Source organism: Nicotiana tomentosiformis, chromosome 2 (assembly GCF_000390325.3).
Source record: "Nicotiana tomentosiformis chromosome 2, ASM39032v3, whole genome shotgun sequence".
NCBI classification, from domain to species: Eukaryota; Viridiplantae; Streptophyta; class Magnoliopsida; order Solanales; family Solanaceae; genus Nicotiana; species Nicotiana tomentosiformis.
The window spans coordinates 61,406,945-61,432,472 of NC_090813.1; the positions used below are offsets into that span (position 1 = coordinate 61,406,945).

At 36.9% G+C, this 25,528-nt stretch overlaps 3 protein-coding genes across 4 annotated transcripts; 2 read left to right on the top strand and 1 right to left on the bottom strand.

Moving 5' to 3' along the window:
* The first annotated feature begins 1,923 nt into the window (after positions 1-1,923).
* Positions 1,924-2,920, top strand: LOC104120168 (chlorophyll a-b binding protein 21, chloroplastic). The gene has a single exon (XM_009631895.4). The coding sequence runs from the start codon at positions 2,028-2,030 to the stop codon at positions 2,823-2,825; it is 798 nt and encodes a 265-aa protein (XP_009630190.1). The 5' UTR covers positions 1,924-2,027; the 3' UTR covers positions 2,826-2,920.
* Positions 1,961-24,050, bottom strand: LOC104115844 (probable starch synthase 4, chloroplastic/amyloplastic). Its single transcript, XM_070195439.1, has 17 exons — positions 23,913-24,050; positions 23,663-23,817; positions 21,792-21,993; positions 20,743-20,824; positions 19,534-20,602; positions 19,399-19,450; positions 18,549-18,671; positions 18,374-18,449; positions 18,094-18,278; positions 17,823-18,017; positions 17,646-17,717; positions 16,482-16,691; positions 5,293-5,418; positions 4,193-4,342; positions 4,026-4,087; positions 3,855-3,930; positions 1,961-3,666 (listed from the first exon to the last, which is right to left on the bottom strand). The coding sequence occupies exons 2-17, from the start codon at positions 23,815-23,817 to the stop codon at positions 3,490-3,492; spliced, it is 3,012 nt and encodes a 1,003-aa protein (XP_070051540.1). The 5' UTR covers positions 23,913-24,050; the 3' UTR covers positions 1,961-3,489.
* Positions 6,160-9,072, top strand: LOC108949214 (uncharacterized). Of its 2 annotated transcripts, none has more exons than XM_033652566.2 (3): positions 6,160-6,564; positions 7,485-7,545; positions 8,146-9,072. In XM_033652566.2, the coding sequence occupies exons 1-3, from the start codon at positions 6,538-6,540 to the stop codon at positions 8,865-8,867; spliced, it is 810 nt and encodes a 269-aa protein (XP_033508457.1). In that variant the 5' UTR covers positions 6,160-6,537; the 3' UTR covers positions 8,868-9,072. The 2 variants fall into 2 exon arrangements, with proteins under 2 accessions (XP_033508457.1, XP_070051539.1); XM_070195438.1 differs by having other exon boundaries at positions 6,175-6,354.
* Positions 24,051-25,528: the final 1,478 nt, after the last annotated feature.

Sequence of the window (25,528 nt, forward strand, 5' to 3'; positions counted from 1 at the left end):
GAAAACTGTTCGAGATTTGGGTTTATAGTAGGTTCGATGGAAAAACGCATTTCGTTCAATATTTGATATTTTTATACAAATTTTATACAATATATCCTTTGTATATTTTGTATATGATTTATACATAGTAAAAATAAATTTCATACAACTAATTATATATTATACAACTTATCTACAATTTTCATACATTATTTCTACCCAATTATATACAACTACAATATCATACTACTTAAATATAAATTTTATACAATATATCTTTTGTATATTTTGTATCTGATTTATACATAGTAAAAATAAATTTCATACAACTAATTATATATTATACAACTTATCTACAACTTTCATACATTATTTCTACTCAGTTATATACAACTATAATATCATATAACTTAAATACAATTTTTATACAATATTGTTCAACTTTCATACAATATTTAAATAAAAATATATATATAAACAACAGAATACAATTTTTCTACAACTATACTACAATTTCGTAAGTATAATGTATGTCATGTCTTCTTCTCCTTCTTCTTTTTCGAGTTTCAATCTGAAATTCAACCAAAATCAAGTCTAATCTTCACTAAAACACTCTCAAAATTGAGATATAAACTCCAAACAATATTCTCAATTGTTTGCAATAACACCCAATCCAAAGAAATAATGATTTTGAAAACCCAAATTCGAATTCAAAGCTTCAAAGCTTTTTAATGGTTGTCAATGGTGGAATTGCTGTTCTTTTTTCCTTTGCTCTACATTACTGGAATTAGGGATAGAGACATAGAGAGACGTAGAGAGAATTCTCAATTGTTTGCAATAACACCCAATTCAAACAAATAATAGTTTTTGAATACCTAAATTCGAATTCAAAACTTCAAACCTTTTTAGTGGCTGTCAATGGTGGAATTGCTACTCTCTTTTCCTTTGCTCTACATTACTGAAATTAGGGATTGAGAGATAGATAGATAGATAGATAGATAGAGAGAGAGAGAGAGAGAGAGAGAGAGAGAGAGAGAGAGAGAGAGAGAGCAGGAGAGAGAGAGAGAGAGACGGAGAGAGAGTGCGGGAAGGAGAGAGAATAAGGATGAGAAATAATTGATTCCTAATATAAATGGATACTCATTTAATTCCTAAAATGTATATAATTGGTAAATTTGTATATAGAATGTAATTAAATTGAAACTTGACTAGGGAAGATAATAAAGTTTCAAATAGTGTATAGGAATGTAAAAATTCCATTAAAATAACTTTGTTAAGGTCCGACCTTAAAGTTTCAAGTCTTTGGCTTTGTTAGTACTGATGCTGCGAAAGAAATATATATCCAGAAATTATATAGCATTGCATAAGCCCCCCACCACACCCCGCGCTCGTATAGATGTCTGAAATTAAGGCATTATACCACTAATCACCTAATTCAAATATATTTTCTTCTTCTTTCTCCCCTTTACGATTCCTTTTGGAAGAATAAATTTGGCAGGGAATATCATATGTTAATCTCATTGCTTTACAATCATAAGCATGCAATATTAAACACCCCACAATTAATAAATTAGGTAGTAGTACTACATTTCAGCTTATCCTGAACCAATTTAGAATAACATAAACCGGAGAAATTAGATGCATGAACAATATAATCGTCCTAAATTGAATGAGTATAGAGGCGGTCTTTTACCCCTGCTGGTGGATAAAAATCTAGAGAAATGCCAAATGGATAAAGGAGGAGATATGGTATTGAGCTCACAGCTCATCACAGGATAGAGTGCAATCCTTTGTAGCCACACATGGGTCGGGTCCCCCTAGTAAAAATCTTGGAAAATTGATGGACTAGAGATCGCCAAGTGCGCATCAACTGCTGTTTATGGAATCTTGATACCCAATGAGATCATAGATATAGATATCACAAGATAAGGATTCTTTTGCTCTTACCTCCTATATATTGTGAAGCCCAATTTATAACTTCAGCTCATCACAGCCAACTTGGGCATTTCAAACCATCAAACACTCACTTTTCTTTTCAAAATAAAACCATGGCTGCTGCTACAATGGCTCTTTCTTCCCCTTCTTTCGCTGGACAGGCAGTGAAACTCTCCCCATCTGCCCCAGAAATCACCGGAAATGGAAGGGTCTCCATGAGAAAGACTGTCGCCAAACCCGTCGCATCTAGCAGCCCATGGTACGGCCCAGACCGTGTTAAGTACTTGGGTCCATTCTCCGGTGAGTCCCCAAGCTACTTGACCGGTGAATTCCCCGGTGACTACGGGTGGGATACTGCTGGACTTTCAGCAGACCCAGAAACCTTTGCCAAGAACCGTGAACTCGAGGTGATCCACTGCAGATGGGCTATGCTTGGTGCTCTTGGATGTGTCTTCCCCGAGCTCTTGGCCCGTAATGGTGTCAAGTTTGGCGAGGCTGTGTGGTTCAAGGCTGGATCCCAAATCTTTAGCGAGGGTGGACTTGACTACTTGGGCAACCCAAGCTTGGTCCATGCACAAAGCATCTTGGCCATCTGGGCTTGCCAAGTTATCTTGATGGGAGCCGTTGAGGGTTACCGTGTTGCTGGTGGGCCTCTTGGTGAGGTTGTCGACCCACTCTACCCTGGTGGCAGCTTTGACCCACTGGGCCTCGCTGAGGACCCAGAGGCATTTGCTGAGCTCAAGGTAAAGGAGATTAAGAACGGAAGACTTGCCATGTTCTCTATGTTCGGATTCTTTGTTCAGGCCATTGTTACTGGAAAAGGTCCATTGGAGAACCTTGCTGACCATCTTGCAGACCCAGTTAACAACAATGCTTGGGCATACGCCACAAACTTTGTCCCCGGAAAGTGAATCTTAAAACATTCTCAAAATTCTGATTGTTTGATGGCCTTGTAAAGCTGTTGTGCGTTACCTGATAATATAATGAGATTTTGTTTGTGTTTAAATGACTGTTTATTTCTGAGTTTCATACCCATTAATCAAACAGCCACAAAAAAAAAAAAAAAAAAGAACACAGGAAAAAAGGCCTAATGACCACTGGACATTCGAGTAACTAAAAACACTGTAAAACTGTTAAAAGCTTAAACTTGATTTTACAGACTAGAGCAGCTTATGGAATTTAATGGATTCTCTTTAAAATCTATACAAGATCTCACGTACTAAACAAGTTGACTACACTGTCTATGTATTTGCTTTAAGTTGCAAGCACTATGCGAAGTATATACTAACAACATATTTGGTGGAAAAGAATATATATTTACTAACATAGAGATTTATACAAATTTGTAAAACTCTGTTGTTCATTTTCTTGCCGGAAAAGCTTCGCAGATGGTATGCCAATTCTGACTTTTACCTTTGATGTCCGACATCATACATGCATTTTACTTTTGTGAATCACAATGTTCTGTCAAGGGTTGCTCGCCTAGTTATCCCCTAACAGATGCTATCGCCACGGAATGATGGCATTGACAAGTAGCTTAGATCAATGAATTAACAAATCATGGTTAGAAAGAGATCAACTACGACTTGCAGTTCTTGCCCTCAAAACAGCCTTATCGTAAAGTTCTTCATATTGTGATGCTGACGAATCCCAACTAAAATCTATGTTCATGTCCTTCTGAACCAGCTCTTTCCAAGTCTCAGCATTGTTCATGTAGTAGTTAAATGCACGTTCCAAGGCGTTGTTGAATCCCTGGTCATGAAACAGTGCAACATAAAACTCGTTTAAGAACAATGCTTGATGCTCGATATAAAGAACAATGCTTGATGCAGAGTCCGAACAGCAGTAATTTGCTAATGGGGCGCAAAACTGCACCACTATTATGTCTTGGACAACTTTTTACTAATGTTTTAGGCTCTTAGCTATTAAAGTGAGGTTACCTGTTCATCAGCAGTCACAAACGTAAATCCATTTCTAAACTGATCTGGGATTGTGTCATCGTCAACATCGAAAACACTGCAAACATATTTGAATGGTTAAAAATAAATATGAAACAGTATAACCATGAACTCTGATTAATAAAGAAGTCCTGCTGTGTCGCGTTGACGAACCTATCATTCAAGCCCCCTGTTTTCCTAGCTATTGGTATAGACCCATATCTCATCGCTATCATCTGCAGAAATAGAATTCGGATTCAAACATTAGAGCCAAAAAAATACTGAGTTATTTAAAAAGGTTCTTCATTTACTAGAAAGTGTTCAAGCAATTATGGAATGACCTGAGTAAGGCCGCAAGGCTCAAAGATGGATGGGATGATAAGCATGTCAGATGCTGCATAAATCAAATGGGAAAGAGCCTCATCATACTTTAATACCAACCGAGCATGTTCGTGATTTTGGAAATGGTTTCTGATATCCTCAAACTCCCTCTGCACCAACATTGATGTATGAGTTGACAGATTGCTAAACATTATGCTAGGATGAACTAGGGGTAGAGCAAACGGTGGAGGAATCCACAGCAAGTGCAGAAAAGTTCACATGAAAGGTTTGACAAGAAACAAACATGGAAAAAGCAGATGTAACATACCAAAACTGAAAAGTATCATGAAAGAGAAGCATTAAATTTCTTATCAAATACAATTTTATTATTTTCCCATGATTAACAATGGAAGGAGAAGCCACTAATAGAAAATCTAGCAAAACCCAAGCCTCCTCATCTCTGTCAGGGGATATAACAACAACAAGAATAAGAATAAAAAATATTGCTTCAATTCATTTAAGTACCAATACAAAAGAATACAAGTAAGAATGGGGATGATTTACCATAGTACATAGAAATTAAAAGAAACCAGCATCCCTGACTTTAGCAAAAGAACACATCATCTCAAAGAAAAGAAAAGACAACCTTGTCCAAGGAATGTAGCTGTGACTGATGCAAACCATTTTTGAATCGTCAAAAAGAGGTGCTATGGGGTTTCCAAGTTTCGGGTGTCTCCATAAAGACAGGATTTCTGAGTTGATAAGCACAGAAACAAAAGCATAGAACTGCTAGACTGGAAGGATTTGGTTACTGAATTATTCATTCTCATGCACACCTAACTAGAAGATCCAACATATGGATTGAAAATCCAACAGCTATCTTTCTGTACAAGTCTGAATTCCTATTGACGAAACTGGAAATATAGAACTTACTTTTTCTTCTTCTTCTTCTCCCGCGTTTCTCATTTTATTGATAAACAAAGTTTAAAAGCTTGAGCTAAACAGACTTATCTGTGTGCTAAATTTCGGCTAAGTATATCATCTCAATATCATCATTAAGACGTCATGATGATTGTATTTTCCTATAGCATGATGCTGCGAAGGAAAAGGAAATCATTACCTGAATATGTGGCACTGGACTAGAACCAAGAAGAACAAATTGACCTCCCAACTCCAAAGTCCTATATATGGCATGTCTAATAAGATGCACACCCTTTTGAGGAACCAGTCTTGTTATGCAACCAACCTGTAACCAAGCAATCGTAGGTTAAAATTATAAGTGATACGGAAGGCCTTATCCAAACTGAGAGAATAAGCTCAGCATCTCATAATGCAATGTCAATTAGTATATCCAGCCCAACTGATGTTCTTCTTAACTTGTTAGCTATTAATCCTCCAATATCATATTTGAAAATTTTAACATAACCTACACCGTGTCTTTCTTGTTATCTTTGCTTTTCAACTTCCGTTAGAAGTAGTAAGTATATTTACATCAGATATTGTGATAAATAAGGGCGTGGATGCCAAGATAGGTCGATTGGTACAATAAAATGAGTAGTCTACTGTCATCTAATTACTGTTAAAGATAAAATAAACAGTGGGATGACTCATGGAATCTAAACATCACCACTTCTTAACACATGACATTCCAACATTTTCTAAGAATTTAGACTTGATTCAAGATGTTTTTACTTCAAACGAAGTGTTTCTTGAGTTAACTTTGATGAAATATTATCCCATGTTAACTAATGTGTAACATTCCTCAAATCTATAAAAGTTTCTAACACATGCTAAATATAGAATTTAATTTTTTTCTTTTAATCTTAAATTATACTTCTATTACGGATTTAAACCCTTGTGATTGACTTTTGAGTTACTTCTATGTTTATAAATAATTGGATATACAATTAGGGGAATATTAATAATTTTAATATTATTAATTATTAAAAGTAGGTTTAATTAAATATTAGTTAAGTCAAAACCAATTAAAAAAAATTTAAAAAAAGGGAAAAACAAATAAAATAAGGAAGCACGTGACAAGCCTTAGCCCTTTAAGGCAAAGGATTAAACAAAGGGCTTTAAGGATTAAACAGAAACAGAACGTTGTTCTGTCACGCAAGGCACGCAGGCAACGAAAACAAAATTCTAGGGTTCTTTACAAATCACTAATTCTTGAACTCAGGTATATAAAATTCCCTATTGTCAATTATCCTACAGTGGTAATAGATAAGAATTGAATAGTTAATTCCCTTCTTTCTCTGTATCAACAGTAAATTTCATGTTTAGGTGAGAAACTTTAAAATTGATTAAAATGCATTGGTTGTTGTAGAATCAACTGTTTGACGGGTATAAATTGGATTGGGGCATGCGTATTGGCTCAAGGAGTTTTGAGGTGAGTTGATATAACCCTTTACTAAAGTAGTTTAACTAACAAAATCACGTATATAAGGTGGTTGATGAATTGCTTAAAAGAGTTTATATGTACTTAATTGGAGCGAGTGAGTACCTATTAACTTAGAATTATTCTAGCAAAAGTTTAGATGATTTATTATGATATATGTGCATAAATTTTCAGATTTTTGTGTTATTCTTATATGCCATTTTCATGTTGAAAATTTATGAAGAAGCAAGAATCTATAGAAATACTTTTGAATGTTTATTTCATTTTTATGCCATGCTTTACGTTTAAGGATAACAATATGAGTATGTATAGGATGTTCCAGAAAGGATTTAGACTTGAAAAGTCACAAGAAGAAGTTTTAGTAAGAAAAGATTTTTGGGAGTATCCTCTATTCTGAGAAGGGGTCATCGTCCAGTCCGAGGATCCTGATCAAGGCGTTGACTTCCTAAAACTACTTGTGCCAAAGTAGGGAGCACACGAGCCGAGGGTCTCGTTGCTAAGAATTTACCCAGTCATCTAAGGCATGACACATGAACGTTGAGAACCATGAAGCTCGTGGCACCTCGTGGATTGGGCCTATTCGATCAGGTTGGGATCGAACCCGTGCCGATCACACGGTGACTGAGACGGAACTAAGTCAGAATAGTTGGAACTCCCGAAGTATAAAGTGAAGTATTTTTTTTATAAGAAAGAAAAAAAAAAGAATTTCTTTTAGAATATTCATAAATTGCTATTATGCAATTATTTTAGAATTGTTCTTATAAGCTTTATGTTTTTCATGCATTTAGAATCTTTGCTCGTAATGTATATTTTATTAAAGTTTCGTCCCCTGTCGTTGAGACTTACTGAGTACAATGGATGGTACTGACGTTCTCTTTTGGGAACCTACGTTGGTCTGCGGTACAACGTAGGAACCGGTTTTGCAGGCGAGCAGGCTACAGTTTAGGACTTCCCTCTCTTCCAGTGCTATTGGTGAGCTTCGCTTTTGTTCGTGGAGTACTCCTTAGAGTCATCTTTGTTTAATTATTTCTTTGTTTACTTGGAGAACTAGCCAGGCAATCTCATATTCTGAGCAGTGCGTCAGTTTATAAGTAGAGGCTTCATAGACACAGTCGGTGGGTTAAGATTCAGATGTTTTTGATAATAACTTAGCAGTATTTCATTTGTTACTACGAATAAAGTTTTGGAGTTGGTTTATTTTAGATATTTAAATTAATTAAAAATATATGGTTAAAGTATTGCCTTGTTGAATATAAAGTTTGAAGTTATAATAGATTTGATAAGCGTAGATGGTTCGCTCGGTCAAGTTTAGTGATCGGGTGCCGGTCACGGCTTGTTCAGAAAATGGGTCGTGACAAACTTAGTATCAGAGCCTCAGGTTTATGGAGTCCTAGGGGTCTATGAAGCCGTGTTAGTAGAGTCTTGTTTATGGGTATGAAGCGCGCCAAACTTATAAACAGGAGGCTACAAGCATTTAGGAAAAGTCTCATTTTTTTTTTCATATTTTAGATCATGCAGTAGAGCCAACCTCTAAGAAATTATCTAATGTATTCGTTTCTCCAAAACTCGCAGAAATGGCTCGTACTTGCAACTCTGACACCGACACTCAGGATGCTGCTCAAGAGACTATTGCTACTATTGTGGCTCAAGGTAGAACTAAGAAGCCTTCAACTCAGAAAAGGAAGGGTAAATCCACAAAGGGGGTTCAAGTACCCCGGGTTGAACATGAAGAAGGGGTGGAGCATGATGAGCAAATAGCTCAGGATCCAGTGCCACCCCCAACAGCAGCTCCGGCTCAGACAGCTATATCTCCAGAGGTGGGTCAGATGTTTAATGCTGTCAACAGTGCTATGGAGATGTTTAAAGCCTTCATGGCCAACCAGAACGAGAGAAGAGATGAGATACCACTTCAATCAAATAGACAGAACAATTTTGAGTCCTCAAGAGTGAATGAATTTTTAAAGTTGAGTCATCCATTGTTCCATGGTTCTATAACTGATGAAGATCCAATGTTGTGGCCGGAGGGTGTCAAGAAAGCCCTCCGAACGATGAAGGCATTTGATGATGAAGCTGTGGAGCTGGCTGCTTACCAGCTTAGAGATGTGGCTGGCGCTTGGTTTGAGATGTGGGAAAAGGAAAGAGATGAAGATGATGGTCCGCCTACTTGGAAGAATTTGAAGAGGCCTTCATGGCTAACTTTATCCCAGAAGAGGATAGGGAAGCTAAGGCTACACAGTTCGAACAACTCAAGCAAGGGAATAAAAGTGTGCAAGAGTACTACATGGAATTCATAAGGTTGGCTAAGCATGTTCCTCACATGGTTAAGATAGAAAAAGCAAAGATTCGCAGGTTTGTTGGCGGTTTGGCTTACCACATTAAGGATACAACATCAGCTGCAGCGGTAGGAATGACATCTTTCTCCTCTGTTGTGGGATTCGCCAAGCACTTAGAAAAATACAGACAACAAAGGAGAGAAGAAAAAGAGCATAACAAGAAAGCCCGGACAGCGGGCAAGTTTAAAGGTACATCCAACGGAGGTGGAAGGGGTTCCTCCAATAAAGAGTCATTAGCACCAGCTCAGTCCAGTCATCAGTCAGGTGGTGGGTCTTCTTTCAGACGTACTCAGAGTTATGGAAACCAATCTCGCCAGAATTAGAATTTTAGGACATCATCCTCACATAGCCAGAGTCCTGCTGAGCAACATTCACAACAACAAGGTCTTTGTGGAACATGTAAGCGGCAACATTCAGGTCAATGCAAGCTCGGGTTTCATGGTTGCTATCATTGCGGAGGCATTGGTCATATAAAGGCCAACTGCCCAAAGTTGCGACGTAATTTCAGTGGGGAATCAACTCGTCCATCTAGTTCCTCAGCTACTACAGTTGCACCACCTCAAGCTCGTGGTTCTCATAATCAGGCAGGGCATGGAGCAGGCAGAGGTGCAGATCGAGTTACTCAGGGATGGTGACAACCCCGTTTGTTTGCTACACTTGATCGTCAGAGTGCAGAGGCATCTGCAGAAGTTATTACAGGTATACTTCTAGTTTGCTCGCATAATGCTTATGCCATAATTGATCCAGGTTCAACGTTTTCGTATGTGACTCCATACTTTGTAATTAACCTCGGGATAGAACCGGAACAACTTAGTGAGCCATTCCTAGTATATACTCCAATTGGTGAGTCAGTGAAAGTCACAAAAGTCTATAGAGGTTGTATAGTTTCAGTCCAAGGTCGCAGCACCGAGGCCGATCTCATAGAGTTAGAAATGGTGGATTTCGATGTGATCATGGGTATGGATTGGTTGTCTTCCTGCTATGCCATGTTAGATTGTCGTGCCAAGATAGTCGGGTTCCAATTCCCAAATGAAGAAGTCTTAGAGTGGAAGGGTAGTTCAACATCACTTGTAGGTAAATTTATTTCTTACCTTAAGGCATTTATTTCTTACCTTAAGGCACAACGAATGATCGGTAAGGGGTGTCTCGCCTATTTGGCTCACATCATTAATCCAGAATAAGAACCACCAGCTCTTCAGACTGTGCCAGTTGTTAGAGAATTTCCAGAAGTTTTCCCAGATGACCTTCGCGGACTTCCTCCCAAAAGAATCATAGACTTTGGCATTGATCTCATGCCAAGCACTCAGCCCATATCTATACCTCCTTATAGGATGGCTCCAGCAGAACTTAATGAGTTGAGAGAACAGTTGAAAGACCTCCTTGACAAGGGCTTCATCAGGCCGAGTGTTTCACCGTGGGGTGCCCCGATCCTATTTGTCAAGAAGAAAGATGGGTCTCTCAGAATGTGCATGGACTATCAGCAGTTGAATAAAGTTACCATTAAGAACAAGTACCCACTGCCAAGAATTGATGATTTATTTGATCAACTTTAGGGTGCAAAGTACTTTTCAAAGATAGACTTGAGGTCGGGGTACCATCAGTTGAGAATCAGAGAAGAGGATATATCTAAAACAACCTTTAGAACTCGCTACGGGCACTATGAATTTCTAGTAATGTCCTTCGGGTTGACAAATGCTCCAGCTGCATTCATGGACCTCATGAACAGAGTTTTCAAGCCATTCCTTGATACCTTTATTATCGTGTTTATAGACGATATTTTGGTATACTCTAAGAGCAAGAATGAGCATGCAGACCACTTCAGGATAGCCTTGCAGACCTTGAAGGAGAATGAACTTTATGCCAAGTTTTCAAAATGTGAGTTCTGGTTGCAGTCAGTGGCATTCTTAGGCCACGTGGTATCTAGTGAAGGCATAAAAGTAGACCCTGAAAAGACAAAAGCAGTCAAGAACTGGCCAAGGCCGACAACACCAACCTCACTTGCAGCTCCATTAACTAAGTTGACTCAGAAAGCAGTTAAGTTCCAGTGGTCAGACACTTGTGAGTAGAGTTTTCAAGAGTTAAAAAAGAGGTTGACCACTACACCTGTGTTAACCTTGCCAACAGGTTCGGGTGGGTTCACAGTGTATTGTGATGCCTCCAGAGTTGGTCTTGGTTGTGTTCTTATGCAAGATGGCAAAGTTATTGCTTATGCTTCCAGGCAGTTAAAGAATCATGAGAAGAACTACCCCACACACGACTTGGAGCTTGCAGCAGTAGTGTTTGCATTAAAGATATGGCGACACTACCTTTATGGTGAGCATTCTGAAGTGTTTACGGATCACAAAAGCCTCCAGTACATTTTCAAGCAAAAAGAATTAAATTTGAGACAAAGAAGGTGGCTCGAGCTATTGAAGGATTATGACATCAATATCCTTTATCACCCAGACAAAGCTAATGTGGTAGCAGATGCACTTTGCAGGAAGTCAATGGGTGTCTTGGCCCATCTTGCAGTACAAAGGCAAACTTTGGGTCGAGAAATTCAAAAACTAGCAAATGATGGAATTAGATTGGATGAGACCGAAGAAGGAGGTATAACTGCTTATGCCTTAGTGCAATCCTCTCTTGTTGCGCATGTTAAGGCTAAGCAAGACGAAGATCCGTACTTAGTGAAGTTAAAAGAAGGAGTTAGAAACAAAAAAATCACTGCTTTCACTCTAGGAAGTGATGGAGTTTTGAAGTTGAATGATCGGTTATGTGTGCCTGATGTAGATGGTCTTAGGAAGGCCATAATGGAAGAAGCTCACAGCTCGAAGTACTCTATCCACCCAGGTTCTACCAAAATGTATCTCGACTTGAAAGAGTTGTATTGGTGCAAAGGCATGAAGAAGCAAGTAACAGATCATGTGGCCAAATGTTTGAATTGCCAGCAAGTCAAAGCCGAGCATCAGAGGCCTGGTGGCCTAGCTCAAGATATAGAGAAACCACAGTGGAAATGGGAGATGATTAATATGGATTTCGTAGTAGGTCTGCCTCGCACATACCGTAAGCATGATTCAATTTGGGTTATTGTAGACCGACTGACAAAGTCCGCGCATTTCCTACCAGTAAAGACGACAGATTCCGCAGAGCAGTATGCGCAGTTGTACATCAAAGAAATAGTCTGATTGCATGGCACTCCAGTTTCAATCATATTTGACAGAGGCCCTCAGTTCACGGCGCATTTTTGGCAGGCATTTCAGAAAAGATTAGATACCAAGGTCAACTTGAGCACCGCTTTTCATCCACAGACCGATGGTCAGGCATAAAGGACCATTCAGACTCTCGAAGATATGCTGCGAGCATGTGTTATAGATTTTGGAGGTAATTGGGATGATCACTTGCCACTTATAGAATTTGCTTACAATAACAGTTATCAGGCCAGCATTGGTATGGCTCATTATGAAGCGTTGTATGGGCGAAGATGTAGGTCTCCAGTGGGTTGGTTTGAACCAGCAGAGATGCCATTGATTGATCCGGAGTTTGTTTGTGAGGCCTTAGAGAAAGTACAGCTAATCAGAGAAAGACTAAAAGCGGCTCAGAGTCGTCAAAAGTCCTATTCTGACAAGAGGCATCGTGACTTAGAGTTCATGGTTGGTGACAAGGTGTTTTTGAAAGTTTCACCAATGAAAGGAGTAATGAGGTTTGGTAAGAAAGGGAAACTTAGTCCTAGATTTATCGGACCTTATGAGATTATAGAAAAGAAGGGAAACGTGGCTTATGAGCTAGCGTTGCCCGTTGAGTTGTCCTCTGTTCATCCTGTCTTTCATGTGTCTATGCTTAGAAAATATATTCATGATGAGTCGCATATAATACATGCCGACACCATAGAAATTAAAGAAGGCTTGACTTATGAAGAGGTACCTACAGAAATTCTCGATAGGCAAGTAAGAAAGTTGAGAACAAAAGATATAGTATCGGTAAAAGTTTTGTGAAGTAATCATGATTCAAAAGAGGCTACGTGGGAGGTCGAGGAAGATATGAAGAAGTATCCTTATTTATTTGAAGAACAAGGTATGTGAACCTAGGTTTGGCTTGACATTTATATTTCATTTATTAAATACAAGTTAGCATGTATTTATGTCCTTGCTAGATTACACTTTGTTGTTGAAGTAATTTAGTTTCTGTGAGAGTATATTTAGTTATTAAATAATTTAGTACAATGCCAGAGTACATTTAATGCATTAAAGTTATTTACTTGTTGCTGAAGTGTTGTGCTTTAGATTTTGGTTGGTTATTGTGGTACCTCATTGCCGGAGTGTGAGTAATTAGTCTATGAGTTGTGTATGGTGCCTATGAATGGCCTGTTATGGTATATTTAGTTGTTGTTGGTGTAGTTGTGGTATTGGTGACAGGGATAGTTTTTTTGGATAGTCCAATTTACACGGGAGTTTGCCGAAATTTTTGAAAATTTAGAGAGTTAGCCAAAATTTTAAGTCCCTTGGGAAAGTGAGTAGTGCTAAGAAAACTTAAGAAGTTCAAGTGAGTAGTACTAGCAACATTCGAGGACGAATGTTTTTAAGAAGGGAAGATTGTAACACTCCTCAAATCTATAAAAGTTTCAACACATGCTAAATATAGAATTTAATTTTTTTCTTTTAATCTTAAATTATACTTCTATTACGGATTTAAACCCTTGTGATTGACTTTTGAGTTACTTCTATGTTTATAAATAATTGGATATACAATTAGGGGAATATTAATAATTTTAATATTATTAATTATTAAAAGTAGGTTTAATTAAATATTAGTTAAGTCAAAACCAAAAAAAAAAAAAAGGGAAAAACAAAAAAAAAATAAGGAAGCACATGACAAGCCTTAGCCCTTTAAGGCAAAGGATTAAACAAAGGGCTTTAAGGATTAAACAGAAACAAAACGTTGTTCTGTCACGCAAGGCACGCAGGCAACGAAAACAAAATTCTAGGGTTCTTTACAAATCACTAATTCTTGAACTCAGGTATATAAAATTCCCTATTGTCAATTATCTTACAGTGGTAATAGGTAAGAATTGATTAGTTAATTCCCTTCTTTCTCTGTATCAACAGTAAATTTCATGTTTAGGTGAGAAACTTTAAAATTGATTAAAATGCACTGGTTGTTGTAGAATCAACTGTTTGACGGGTATAAATTGGATTGGGCCCTGCGTATTGGCTCAAGGAGTTTTGAGGTGAGTTGATATAACCCTTTACTAAAGTGGTTTAACTCACAAAATCACGCATACAAGGTGTTTGATGAATTGCTTAAAAGAGTTTATATGTACTTAATTGGAGCGAGTGAGTACCTATTAACTTAGAATTGATCTAGCAAAAGTTTAAATGATTTATTATGATATATGTGCATAAATTTTCAGATTTTTGTATTATTCTTATATGCCATTTTCATGTTGAAAATTTATGAAGAAGCAAGAATCTTTAGAAATACTTTTGAATGTTTATTTCATTCTTATGCCATGCTTTACGTTTAAGGATAACAGTATGAGTATGTATAGGATGTTCCAGAAAGGATTTAGACTTGAAAAGTCACAAGAAGAAGTTTTAGTAAGAAAAGATTTTTGGGAGTATCCTTTATTCTGAGAAGGGGTCATCGTCCAGGCCGAGGGTCCTGATCATGGCGTTGACTTCCTAAAACTACTTGTGCCAAAGTAGGGAGCACACAAGCCGAGGGTCTCGTTGCTAAGAATTTACCTAGCCATCTAAGGTATGACACATGAGCGCTGAGAATCATGAAGCGAGTGGCACCTCATGGATTGGGCCTATTCGATCAGGTTGGGATCGAACCCGTGCTGATCACACGGTGACTGAGACAGAATTAAGTCAGGATAGTTGGAACTCCCGAAGTATAAAGTGAAGTATTTTTTTTATAAGAAAGAAAAAGAAAAGAATTTCTTTTAGAATATTCATAAACTGCTATTATGCAATTATTTTAGAATTGTTCTTATAAGCTTTATGTTTTCCATGCATTTAGAATCTTTGCTCATAATGTATATTTTATTAAAGTTTCGTCCCCTGTCGTTGAGACTTACTGAGTACAATGGATGGTACTGACGTTCTCTTTTGGGAACCTACGTTGGTCTGCGGTACAACGTAGGAACCGGTTTTGCAGGCGAGCAAGCTACAGGTTAGGACTTTCCTCTCTTCCAGTGCTATTGGTGAGCTCCGTTTTTGTTCGTGGAGTATTCCTTAGAGTCATCTTTGTTTAATTATGCCAGACAATCTCATGTCCTGAGCAGTGCGTCAGTTTATAAGTAGAGGCTTCATAGACACAGTCGGTGGGTTAAGATTCAGATGTTTTTGATAATAATTTAGCAGCATTTCATTGGTTACTACGAATAAAGTTTTGGAGTTGGTTTATTTTAGATATTTAAATTAATTAAAAGTATTTGGTTAAAGTGTTGCCTTGTTGAATATAAAGTTTGAAGTTATAATAGATTTGATAAGCATAGATGGTTCGCTCGGTCAAGTTTAGTGATCGGGTGCCGGTCACGGCTTGTTCAGAAAATGGGTCGTGACATAATGGACTGAACAATATTACCTTGAGAGAAGGATTATGCAAGATACAATGAAATAAAACGACACATGGCCGATATAAATGATTAGGAAAACCCACCAGCACGCCTTGCAGATCTAGAGAATTCATAGTCAGATTTTAAGGTTAGGCTGAAGACTTCCGACTAAATTTATTTATGCACGTAATCTGCCTCTTTACAGTCTCGCTCATGGACTCAGTAAGTGATAAACAGAGTCGGTGGGGAGCCACATGTATTTCGTCAGAAAATTACATTATGTACAGGTAATATTTTTTAATTATGTGTATATACAATATATTGACTCCCGTTGACTTCTTCGTGGGTTTACTTCTTTGTATTTTGACCCCTCTTAGTGAAAATTCTGGCTCCGGCACTGAGCAGAGTCATCACTTAGTGTTTTTTTTTTTTGATATGTTCAGAAAATTCACATTTGTGGAATCCTCTGAAACCAATGGTAGTTTCAGCAGTATTCTGATCTTTAAACCTTTTCTCCACCAAATCCAAACTCGGAGGCCCTGAATTCAATTGGAGTGCAAACAGTTACTGCTATCATCTGTCCCTCATTTTAAGTGACACTTTATTTTTTAGTCTATCCCAAAATGAATGGCACATTTCTCTTTTGGAAACTATTTATCTTAGCATCCCATTTTACCCTTAATGACATGCCTAGTTGGGACCCACTTGATATAAAAGTTTATTCTTTTATAAGGAAAGACAAAATGAAAAGACATGTGAAAATCTCACCACCAATCATTTAAAAGCTGACACTTTGCATATATCTGGCTTACATGTCAAAGATCTTTTTGTTTCTTAAATCCAGTCTGGTCACATAAAATGGGACGGAAGAAGTAATTGTTTTTGTACTGAAACTCATAATTAAAAGGTTAGTCGCAAACTAACTAAAGCATTTTGGTGTTGTAGCAGTATAATACTGAGATCATAATCATTTACTGATAAAAAAAAGTTTACTGAGATCATAACCATAACTTCTTTTAAATAAAGGAAATTCTTACCAATGGTCGTCTAATTTCAGAAGAAGAGAGCCCTAGAAGTCTTCTTAAAGCTTCTTTATTTTCTAATTTCCCCTCTATGTCACTGGCACTATACTGGACCTTAAGAAAATTATCAGAAGCAGGATTCCAAGCATCAGTATCAATTCCATTCAGAATTCCAACAAATTTCTTAGAGTGGGAGTTAATTGTTGCATGAAGTCCTTTTCCTCCCTGTACATCATAAATGAAAATTGACTGAGAGGCAGAAATTCATCAAGCAAGGTGTAAAGTGATGACTGTAAAAGAAAGAGGAAAAGGATTGTCTAAACATGATAACAGATTTACAAAGTGTCCTCAGTACCTTCTTGGTACTAGCTTCAATCAAATAACATTTATCTTATATAAAAAAGATTGCTAAAGTAACTTTTTTCCTCGCCTAGTAGGAGAATGGGATTATTTACTTGAACCATGCACAAGTAATTTATATATTCACCTTGCAAATTAGATCATTCTACACACCCAACGATCATCATGTATCATATGAGATAAAGCTTAGAACTCAAATGCATGTGCACACTCAATTTTTAAAGAGAACTTGATACTTCCGCCAAACCACCTTTGGACTTTTCAGATCTCGAATAAGCTTTTTGATCGAGTCAAATATCAGGTCTACACGAATTAAGCTTCAAAGTCTTCTATAGTTTTGGTCAAAAGTAGAAAATTTTACCATCTTGAAAATATATGGGCCAGATGGCTAACTTAAATCAAATGAAGACTCAAAAGACATGATCATTGGACCTATAAAACCAAGGATGTCACCAGTCAATTGTTTACAGAAGACATTTAGATTTTCAAACCAATCCTTGATGTCAACAGGGGAATATTCAGCCTCTTTGAGACCAGAAAGACAAGGAACGAGTGAAGAAGGAAACAAAGAGATATATATTTTGAGACTCTTTGGCAACAACAGATCTTTTTTTTCTTCTGATGAAAATTGGCAACAACAGGTCAGTTGAGGCCCTGCAGAAACTATGGTTCAAAAGTCCCATTTAAGTTGCATTTCAAACAAAACCTATCGTGTCTCACTAGAGTAACCTATTACCCAAGTATATGATTAAAAACATGACTGCTTGCTGCACGAAGACAGAAGGTGAGAGAAGGTGCCTAGGGAAATGAAATCCATACCTGAGCAGTCCGGACCTCTTGAGCATAAGTTGGTGAAACTGTGGTAACAATGTTAGAAAACACAATTGCACCCTGCAACAAGAAAGAACCACATACACTGCATATTAAAAAGTTGACATGGAAGGAATGGAGCCACAAAAATCAGTTAGAACAACTTATCATCATATATCTTGCTACCTTCACGGAATTTATTCTATCATTTGCGGAATTGTCCTGCATCCTGTCTGGTCTGTTCAAGTGATAAGCATCAAGACCGCAAGATGTTAATTCTGATGCTGGTGCAGTCCCTTGATACTCAAAATTATGGCATGTAAAGCAAATCCTCGCTGAGTCCAATCCTTTTGGCACATATAGATCCCAATAAAGTGGTGCCTTCATGAAATAATAGAGTCCTGAATGTATGAAAAACAGGAGCTAAAAGGTAAAGAAAAATTGGAATCCATCTTACAACAAAAGCTGTTTGCCAATCATGGCAATGAATTATATCTGGTTTCTTTTCAGCATGAAGTAGTAACTCAAGTGCTACCCTGCTAAAGAATGAAAATCGTTTGAAATCATCGTGCTCCCCATAAAGTTGTCCTCTCCCGAAGAATTTACCAGGATGTTGAGGCTCAATGAAATAGACAGGAAGGCCTGAAAAATAAAAGCAACTAAATATGATATCGCCAAGCCTACATGCAAAAGATGTACAAAGAAATGGACACTTGTAGACCGTAAATATTCTCGACCTTCAACAGTGCCCGTCCAGATCTTATTTTTGTATAACCGACCATCAAAGTAAGACTCAACAACCACATCTAAGGCCTGTAGAAACATAACCATTTACGTGACTTAAAATCATAATACAACCTGGGCTACTAAGACTACTAAAATAATGATTGGAATGTCGGCTTTCAAGCATACCTTCATGTCTTTAATTGACTCATACTGCATACAATCATATTTAGGAAGAACAATTTCCACAAGGTGTCCTTTCTTCTGCAGAGCCTTGCCAAGACCTGTCACCACATCCCCTAGACCACCTACCTAAGAGACAATTAAGAACTCCTTTCAAATAAATTTAAGCATTTCAAATGCCTCCAATACAATTGGTGCTTAGTTTTGAGGATATAACTATACAGTCGTTGCTTAATTTACCAAGCATTGTCCTTGAAAGCTTATTATACTTAAATAGGACGAATAATATATTAGAATCATACAACAGAATGTGCATCTTTCAGAGGGCATAACAGAGAACAAACAACGAATAAAAGAAAGACCCAAGATCCCAACAGTAGAAATACTGGTTGCATGACTAGCTATCATATGCAGCCTACTTTGCTACACTTGTACTAAACAAATATTTTTTGAGAAAAGGTAAGTATACACTTGTACCAAACAAACATTAGCACCAGCCACCAGGAAAAGTCCACAATGCACAGATGAAGAGAACATAACTTTTTATAGATTAGGTGCATATGTAATTCTGGCCTAACCTATAGTTATCTGGAATTACGATAAAAAGATGATCTATAACCAATTCACAATAATTGCCTTCGTCTTTAAAACCAGGTACTATTATTTAACTAATTTTTAGAGACTTGTCTTTCCACCCTTTGTACATCGATGTAAGGAGACAATTATGTCGTCCTAAATACAGAACACACAATCCAACAATGCATTCTGAAGAAATTTTTAAACAAATAAATATAGCTTAAGATTCATTTTCTTCATCAAATAGAGGACTAAAATCCACAGAGAGGAGCCGTTATACCTTTGCAACTGGCGCCATCTCTGCTGCAATATGGATGATATGCAGTCCCGGACTATTGATTGACCAGAAAAGAAACTGCAAGTTATATCCTTAAACTAGGAATATTCTGTTGCGAATTACTAAAACCAGACATACCGCGTTGACGATGACGTAAATTTAAGAAATGTCACTATAATTTCCCATTCATTCTTTTCCTTGCATGACATATATGCATCACAGATACGTCCATCTTTCTTCCAGACCAGTTCTCTTAACAACTTTGCGTCATCCTTTGTGATTTTCTTTTCCATAGACCAACCGTCAATCATCAACAACAACTGACTCCAAAATTCCCAAGGCATATCATTTACAGGTTCATCTAGAGCTTTATTTTTAGTTTCCTCTTTCAAATTATCGAGTGTATCTTGAAACTCCTTGACAGAATCCTGATAGAGCTGGACATAAGATTGTATCTCTTCATCAGACCTCTGAAGACGTTCATCAAGAAGTTTCATCTTTTGCTGCATAAGTTCATTATATTGCTGCAACTTTTCAGATGAAAGCTTATAGATACTAGCCTCTTCAAGAGATTCTTCAAGCCTATCAACCTTTTCTCGTAGCTCTTGGTTTTGTTGTAGCACTGATATTGCTTGATCTGCTTGTTTAGTTGCCTTAGCTAGCAATGTTTGCAAGTGTTCCACTTTTTCATATAAATTTTTGCACTCATATTTCAAGGCAGAGAGCTCTGAAACATCTTCCTGAGATGCAGCTAGTTTAGATCCCAACTCACTTAAAGAAGATTCAAGAACTGATCGTTCTTTCTCTAGCATTAAAATGCGTTCATCTGTTTCCTTGACATTAGTAAGCTCTGACTTCAACGCTTGAAGATCCTGCTTCAATAATATATTTTCTTTCCTTAAGGAATCAAGTTCCTCGCTCAGTGAATTAATAGAATCATTATCTGAAAGTGGAACTGAATTATTCACTTGAAGCACATTTTCTTCTCTGCTTCTACTGCTAGACAATTCATTTTTCAACTTTTCCAACTGGTCTTCTAGAAGTTCCACATGTATTTTTTCTTGGGCAGCAACTCTGAGCCGTGCATCAGTTTCTGCCAGCTTCATTTCTAAAATGCTGATCTCTCCATGCAAATCCTCTTTCTCTCCAAGAATTTTTTGAAGATCTTCTAATGCACGAATTCGAGCTTCATTGAGTAGATGAATATCTACATATGTTATTCAGAAGGTAATGAAGTTACACAACAATTCTTTTGATTTTGATGAATTCACACAAACTTTTGAGGGGAGAAAACCATGAAATGGCAAACAGAATGAACTTGAAGATTGAAAACCAGAATTGTCTTACTCTTTTCCGCATTTTTTATCATGCCAATCAAATCCTGAAGATGAACACTTGAAGGTTGTTCCTCCTCATTTGAGTCGACAGACTGTTTCAATCACGAGGTATTCAATTTATGATCCCAAGAAATATGCACCATTAGGATGAATTGAACAAAAGAGACAAAAAGAAAAGACATTACTGATTAAAGAGTAGATATGAAACAAGAATCTTTTCAACTTCTATATTAGTGAGGAACAAAATGACAAAGACCATCTGGTGGAGCTTAGTTCTGAGGATGTATGACATGCATCAAACCTCTGTTGATTTGCTAGCTTCTGTTCCGACCACGACAATAAAATGGATGTTATGTGATGCAAACTAAGTTGTTAGGACCATATACACTGATGATAGATCAGGTTTCATACTTATGTAAATGATACAGTATAGGTCATAGGTCGGTAGAAAATGTAAGGGAAGTATTGGTAGATTTGCAAAAGACAAGAATCAAAGAGAGGTCCAAGAAAATTAACTCTCCTGCATTAAATATATAGATTGGCACGAAAGCTCAGGGGCCAATATACTCAGCAGAAAGAATTGCAGCATGAAGGTCTGGAAGGCGCATTCAGCTTTCTTTGGTTTATCTTTCGGGAATTTTTTTAGCATACTAGTTAAACCATTTAAAGAACTCCATTTTTCTTACAGAATTTGTAGGTGTACAGAAACTATAACTCTGGTGTATATGAAGTCATGTATATTTTGAAATTAAATATGATAACATAAGAACTCTCTTTTTCTAATGGAAGCACAAGGTAGAGCAATTTAGTTCAAATGCTGAAAGGCGCTTAGTTATTTGTCAATGGCCAAAATAAGGGTACGCTCTCCTCGAGGCACTCTTTGCGGCATGCCAGAGATGTTAGATAGCTCTAATAGGGTCCTAGATTTGTGAAAACCTCCACTCAGAGAATTCAATGAAAGGGGTAATCTGGATGACGCACTTGAAAACCCTTATTCAACATACACACAGTACATAATGACTACAAGTATCTCATTGTCCAATATCTCAAAGAGCATACCAAATAACTAATCTCCTCAGAGCTTTCGGCTTCTGCCAAAGTGTCAACATTTTCTTTGATTGAGATTTCCTGCTTTGAACTTGATAGGTTTTGTTTGGACATATTTTTCGTATTGGAATCTACAGCATCACTTGACTGAAGATCAACATTTGTCGGGCGTTCAATATTTGTTTTCTTTGTTTGTTGTCTCTTGTTCTGCAAACTGGAAATTTCAGAGCATAGTCAATTAATGCAGCTGGAGATAAGAAAGAAGATCAATTTTGTTGTTCCCAACAATGTTGATCTACTCGAGTTCTAGAAATATATTTTTCACCAAGCTATTTTAGTAAAGTTCCAAACTAATAAATTGCAGCATATCGTTGTTCATCTTTTGCAGTTCCAGGTTCCGCGGATCATGATTGAATCAATCACAAATGTTTTCTTCTTCCCTCAATTAAAATGTTTACTTTTCTTAGTCAATATCTTCAATCATATTACAAAAGCCAGCCCCCTTCCCTATATTGAGAGGAGAACTCACCAATTAGTCTTCCTTGTTAGAAAGACTACCATCATGAAATGTCAGTTTGTTCATCATCAGCTCATGCTGCCATATCATACACACATAACCTAATCTATAATTTGAAACCCAACAAGTTATGTTCCGTGTTGCTGCTTTTCTCTATACGCCAGTGAACTTCCCAGATACGAGCAAATTAATATCCATAAGGCAATAAACACAAATATCTACTCTATGGAAAAGTTCTAAGCCGTAGCCATGAAGGATAGGTCCTCTTGTTTAATCTTTCTTTTCTTTTTCTGATAAAGAATTAAACTGCCATACCAACAGTTCATGTTTAATCTTTCAAGCAATAAACTAGAGACAAATATCTCAAATACTCAATATTTAGCATATTCTATTCAGCACTACAATGATAGCGTGCCCAACTAAGTGAAATTTAAACAGAGAATAACGCACAACAAAGTACCAGTCCATGTACAATTCCCAATAATATGAAAATGGACGTGTATCACATTAACCAGAAGTTGATCACTTAAAAACCATTTTGCAGAAAAAAATGGAAAAGGAAACTCTGCATAACATTGAAAGCTTCAATGACAAATACATCTCAATAATAATATCCAAACACCTGATCGAAACAATATACTAATACAAAAATAAAGAAAATAACACTTTGCTTACAATCGCCTAACTCAAAACAAAGCACTAACCCTAATTAAAGAATCAAACACTCAAAAGACTTTTCCACACACAAATATTCAAATCGGAGCGAAACTACTCCTACTAACAGAAACTAAAGCAAATAAATCTCAACAACTCAAATCCACTCAACTACTCTTTCCAAACGGATTTCAAATATGATTTAAGTTATATTTACTGACAGTGTTAACGAAATTTTACATTATCAGCATAATATAACCTATTGTAGAAAGTTACTTACCATTTATTCCAAGTTACCAATCAATGATTGTGTAAATATCTTTTACGATATCAGTGAATAGAGATTAAACTCTTTCAAATAAATCCCTAAACCTAATTTAAAACCAAAAAAAAAAAAAACAGAACAAAAACAAAACAGAAAGAAAGAAAGAGAAACTAGAAGCATCTTCCACAACAGTCAACACAGAATCAAAATCATAGGAAAACAACTCCAACGAAAGCAACTGACTCTCGGCAACTCTCATTTATCACAAATTCCTAATTAAACAGATCAAAATTAAAAATAAATTACAAAAACTCAGTATTTTCCCCCATATAAACCTCAAATCACTCGACGAAACCAGCTCAAATATTTCAGAAATGCAATCAACTGATCCATACCAAATCTACATTACTCGATTCCTCGTGAAAACGGAATGGAGAATAGGAGTACCTGAAGTTGCGGTGGCGCATTTTGCCGGAAGCTGGAAGTGGAAGCAAACGTTGAGAAGGCAGTGGATAGAATCGAACATTTACTTGTCTAACAAAAGGTGCTCCTCCTCCGCACCATTTTTGGCTCGGTAAACAGTTGGAGAGCTTCATCTCCATCTATAGGAAATACAATAAATCTCAGCTGAAGGAAGTGAGAGTTGGGAGGGGGGAGGGGTTGTGGAGAAGAGAAGAGAAGAGAGAAAAGAACAAACCGTTTCTTAGAACCAACGACTACACTGTAAACTGTTTGGGTGTATGCTAATTAAAGTGCACATATCTTCTTTTTTTTATTTTCCGAAAAAAAGTGCACATATATTCGAACTCGGGGGGAAAGAGAAGAAATATCTTGGACTCGGGGAAAGCGGATGATTCACTGCGTTGCTGTCTAGGATAAAAGTTTGTACTCCACAAAAATGTAGTACTATTAGTTTGAACATCAAAATAATTTGTTATAAAATAAATACTATAAAGTAGATAAACTGAAGACAAGTATAGAGAGAAACTAATATATTATTCAATTTCAAATTCATGTACATAATGAACTGAAAACTCCTCTATTTATAGAAGAAACGAAGCAGCTGCGAGGCTTTTCAGGAAGCAGCTGCAAGGCTTTTCTTTAGTTGCTTGTAAGCTATCTGTATGAGTTACTTGCAACCTGCCTGTTTAATAAGAAACTGCTGCAAATCATTTCATTGAGCTGTTTGTAACCTGTCTGCATCAGCTGCTTGTAGATAAACTTCAACAGAGTACTAAATAGATAATCTTCTTCAGGAAGATTATCTATAGCAGAGTAATAAATGAACATCCACAATATAATTATTTTCATAACACTCCCCCTTGGATGTTCATTAAAAGATAATGTGTCTCATTAAAACCTTACTAGGAAAAAATCCTGTGGGAAAAAATCCTAATCAAGAAAAAAGAGTACACATATTTAGTAATACGCATTGCTAGCTGCCTCATTAAAAACCTTATAAGGAAAACCCTGTGAGAAAAAATTTTAGTAAGGAAAAAAAGAGCACATCGCGTATTTTACTCCCCCTGATGAAAATCTTATTTCAAATATTTAAGTTTCCGCATTCCAATCTTGTATACCATCTTCTCAAAAGTTAAAGTTGGTAAAGATTTAGTGAATAAATCTGCCGGATTGTTACTTGAACGGATTTGTTGCACATCAATGTCACTATTTTTTTGAAGATCGTATGTGTAGAATAATTTTGGTGAAATGTGCTTCGTTCTATCTCCTTTTATAAATCCTCCCTTCAATTGGGCTATGCATGCAGCATTGTCTTCGTATAAAATTGTGGGTCTTTTATCACATTTCAACCTATATTTTTCTCGAATAAAATGAATCATTGATCTCAACCATATGCATTCCCTACTTGCTTCATGAATAATTATTATCTCAGCATGATTTGAAGAAGTAGCAACAATAGATTGCTTTGTGAAGCGCCATGATATGACAATATCTCCACATGTAAACACATACCCGATTTGAGATCGAACTTTATGGGGATCAGATAAATAACCTGTATCTGCATAACCAACAAGATCTGCACTACCTTTATTAGCATAAAACAAACTCATATCAAGAGTTCCCTTTAAATATCGCTATATATGCTTAATCCCATTCCAATGTCTTCGTGTAGGAGAAGAGCTATATCTTGCTAGTAAATTAACAGAAAATGCTATGTCAGGCCTTGTAGCATTAGCAAGATACATAAGTGCACCAATTGCACTGAGATAGAGTATTTCAGGACCAAGGGGTTCCTCATCCTCTTCTGGAGATCGGAACGGGTCCTTATTCACTTTAAGTGATCGAACAATC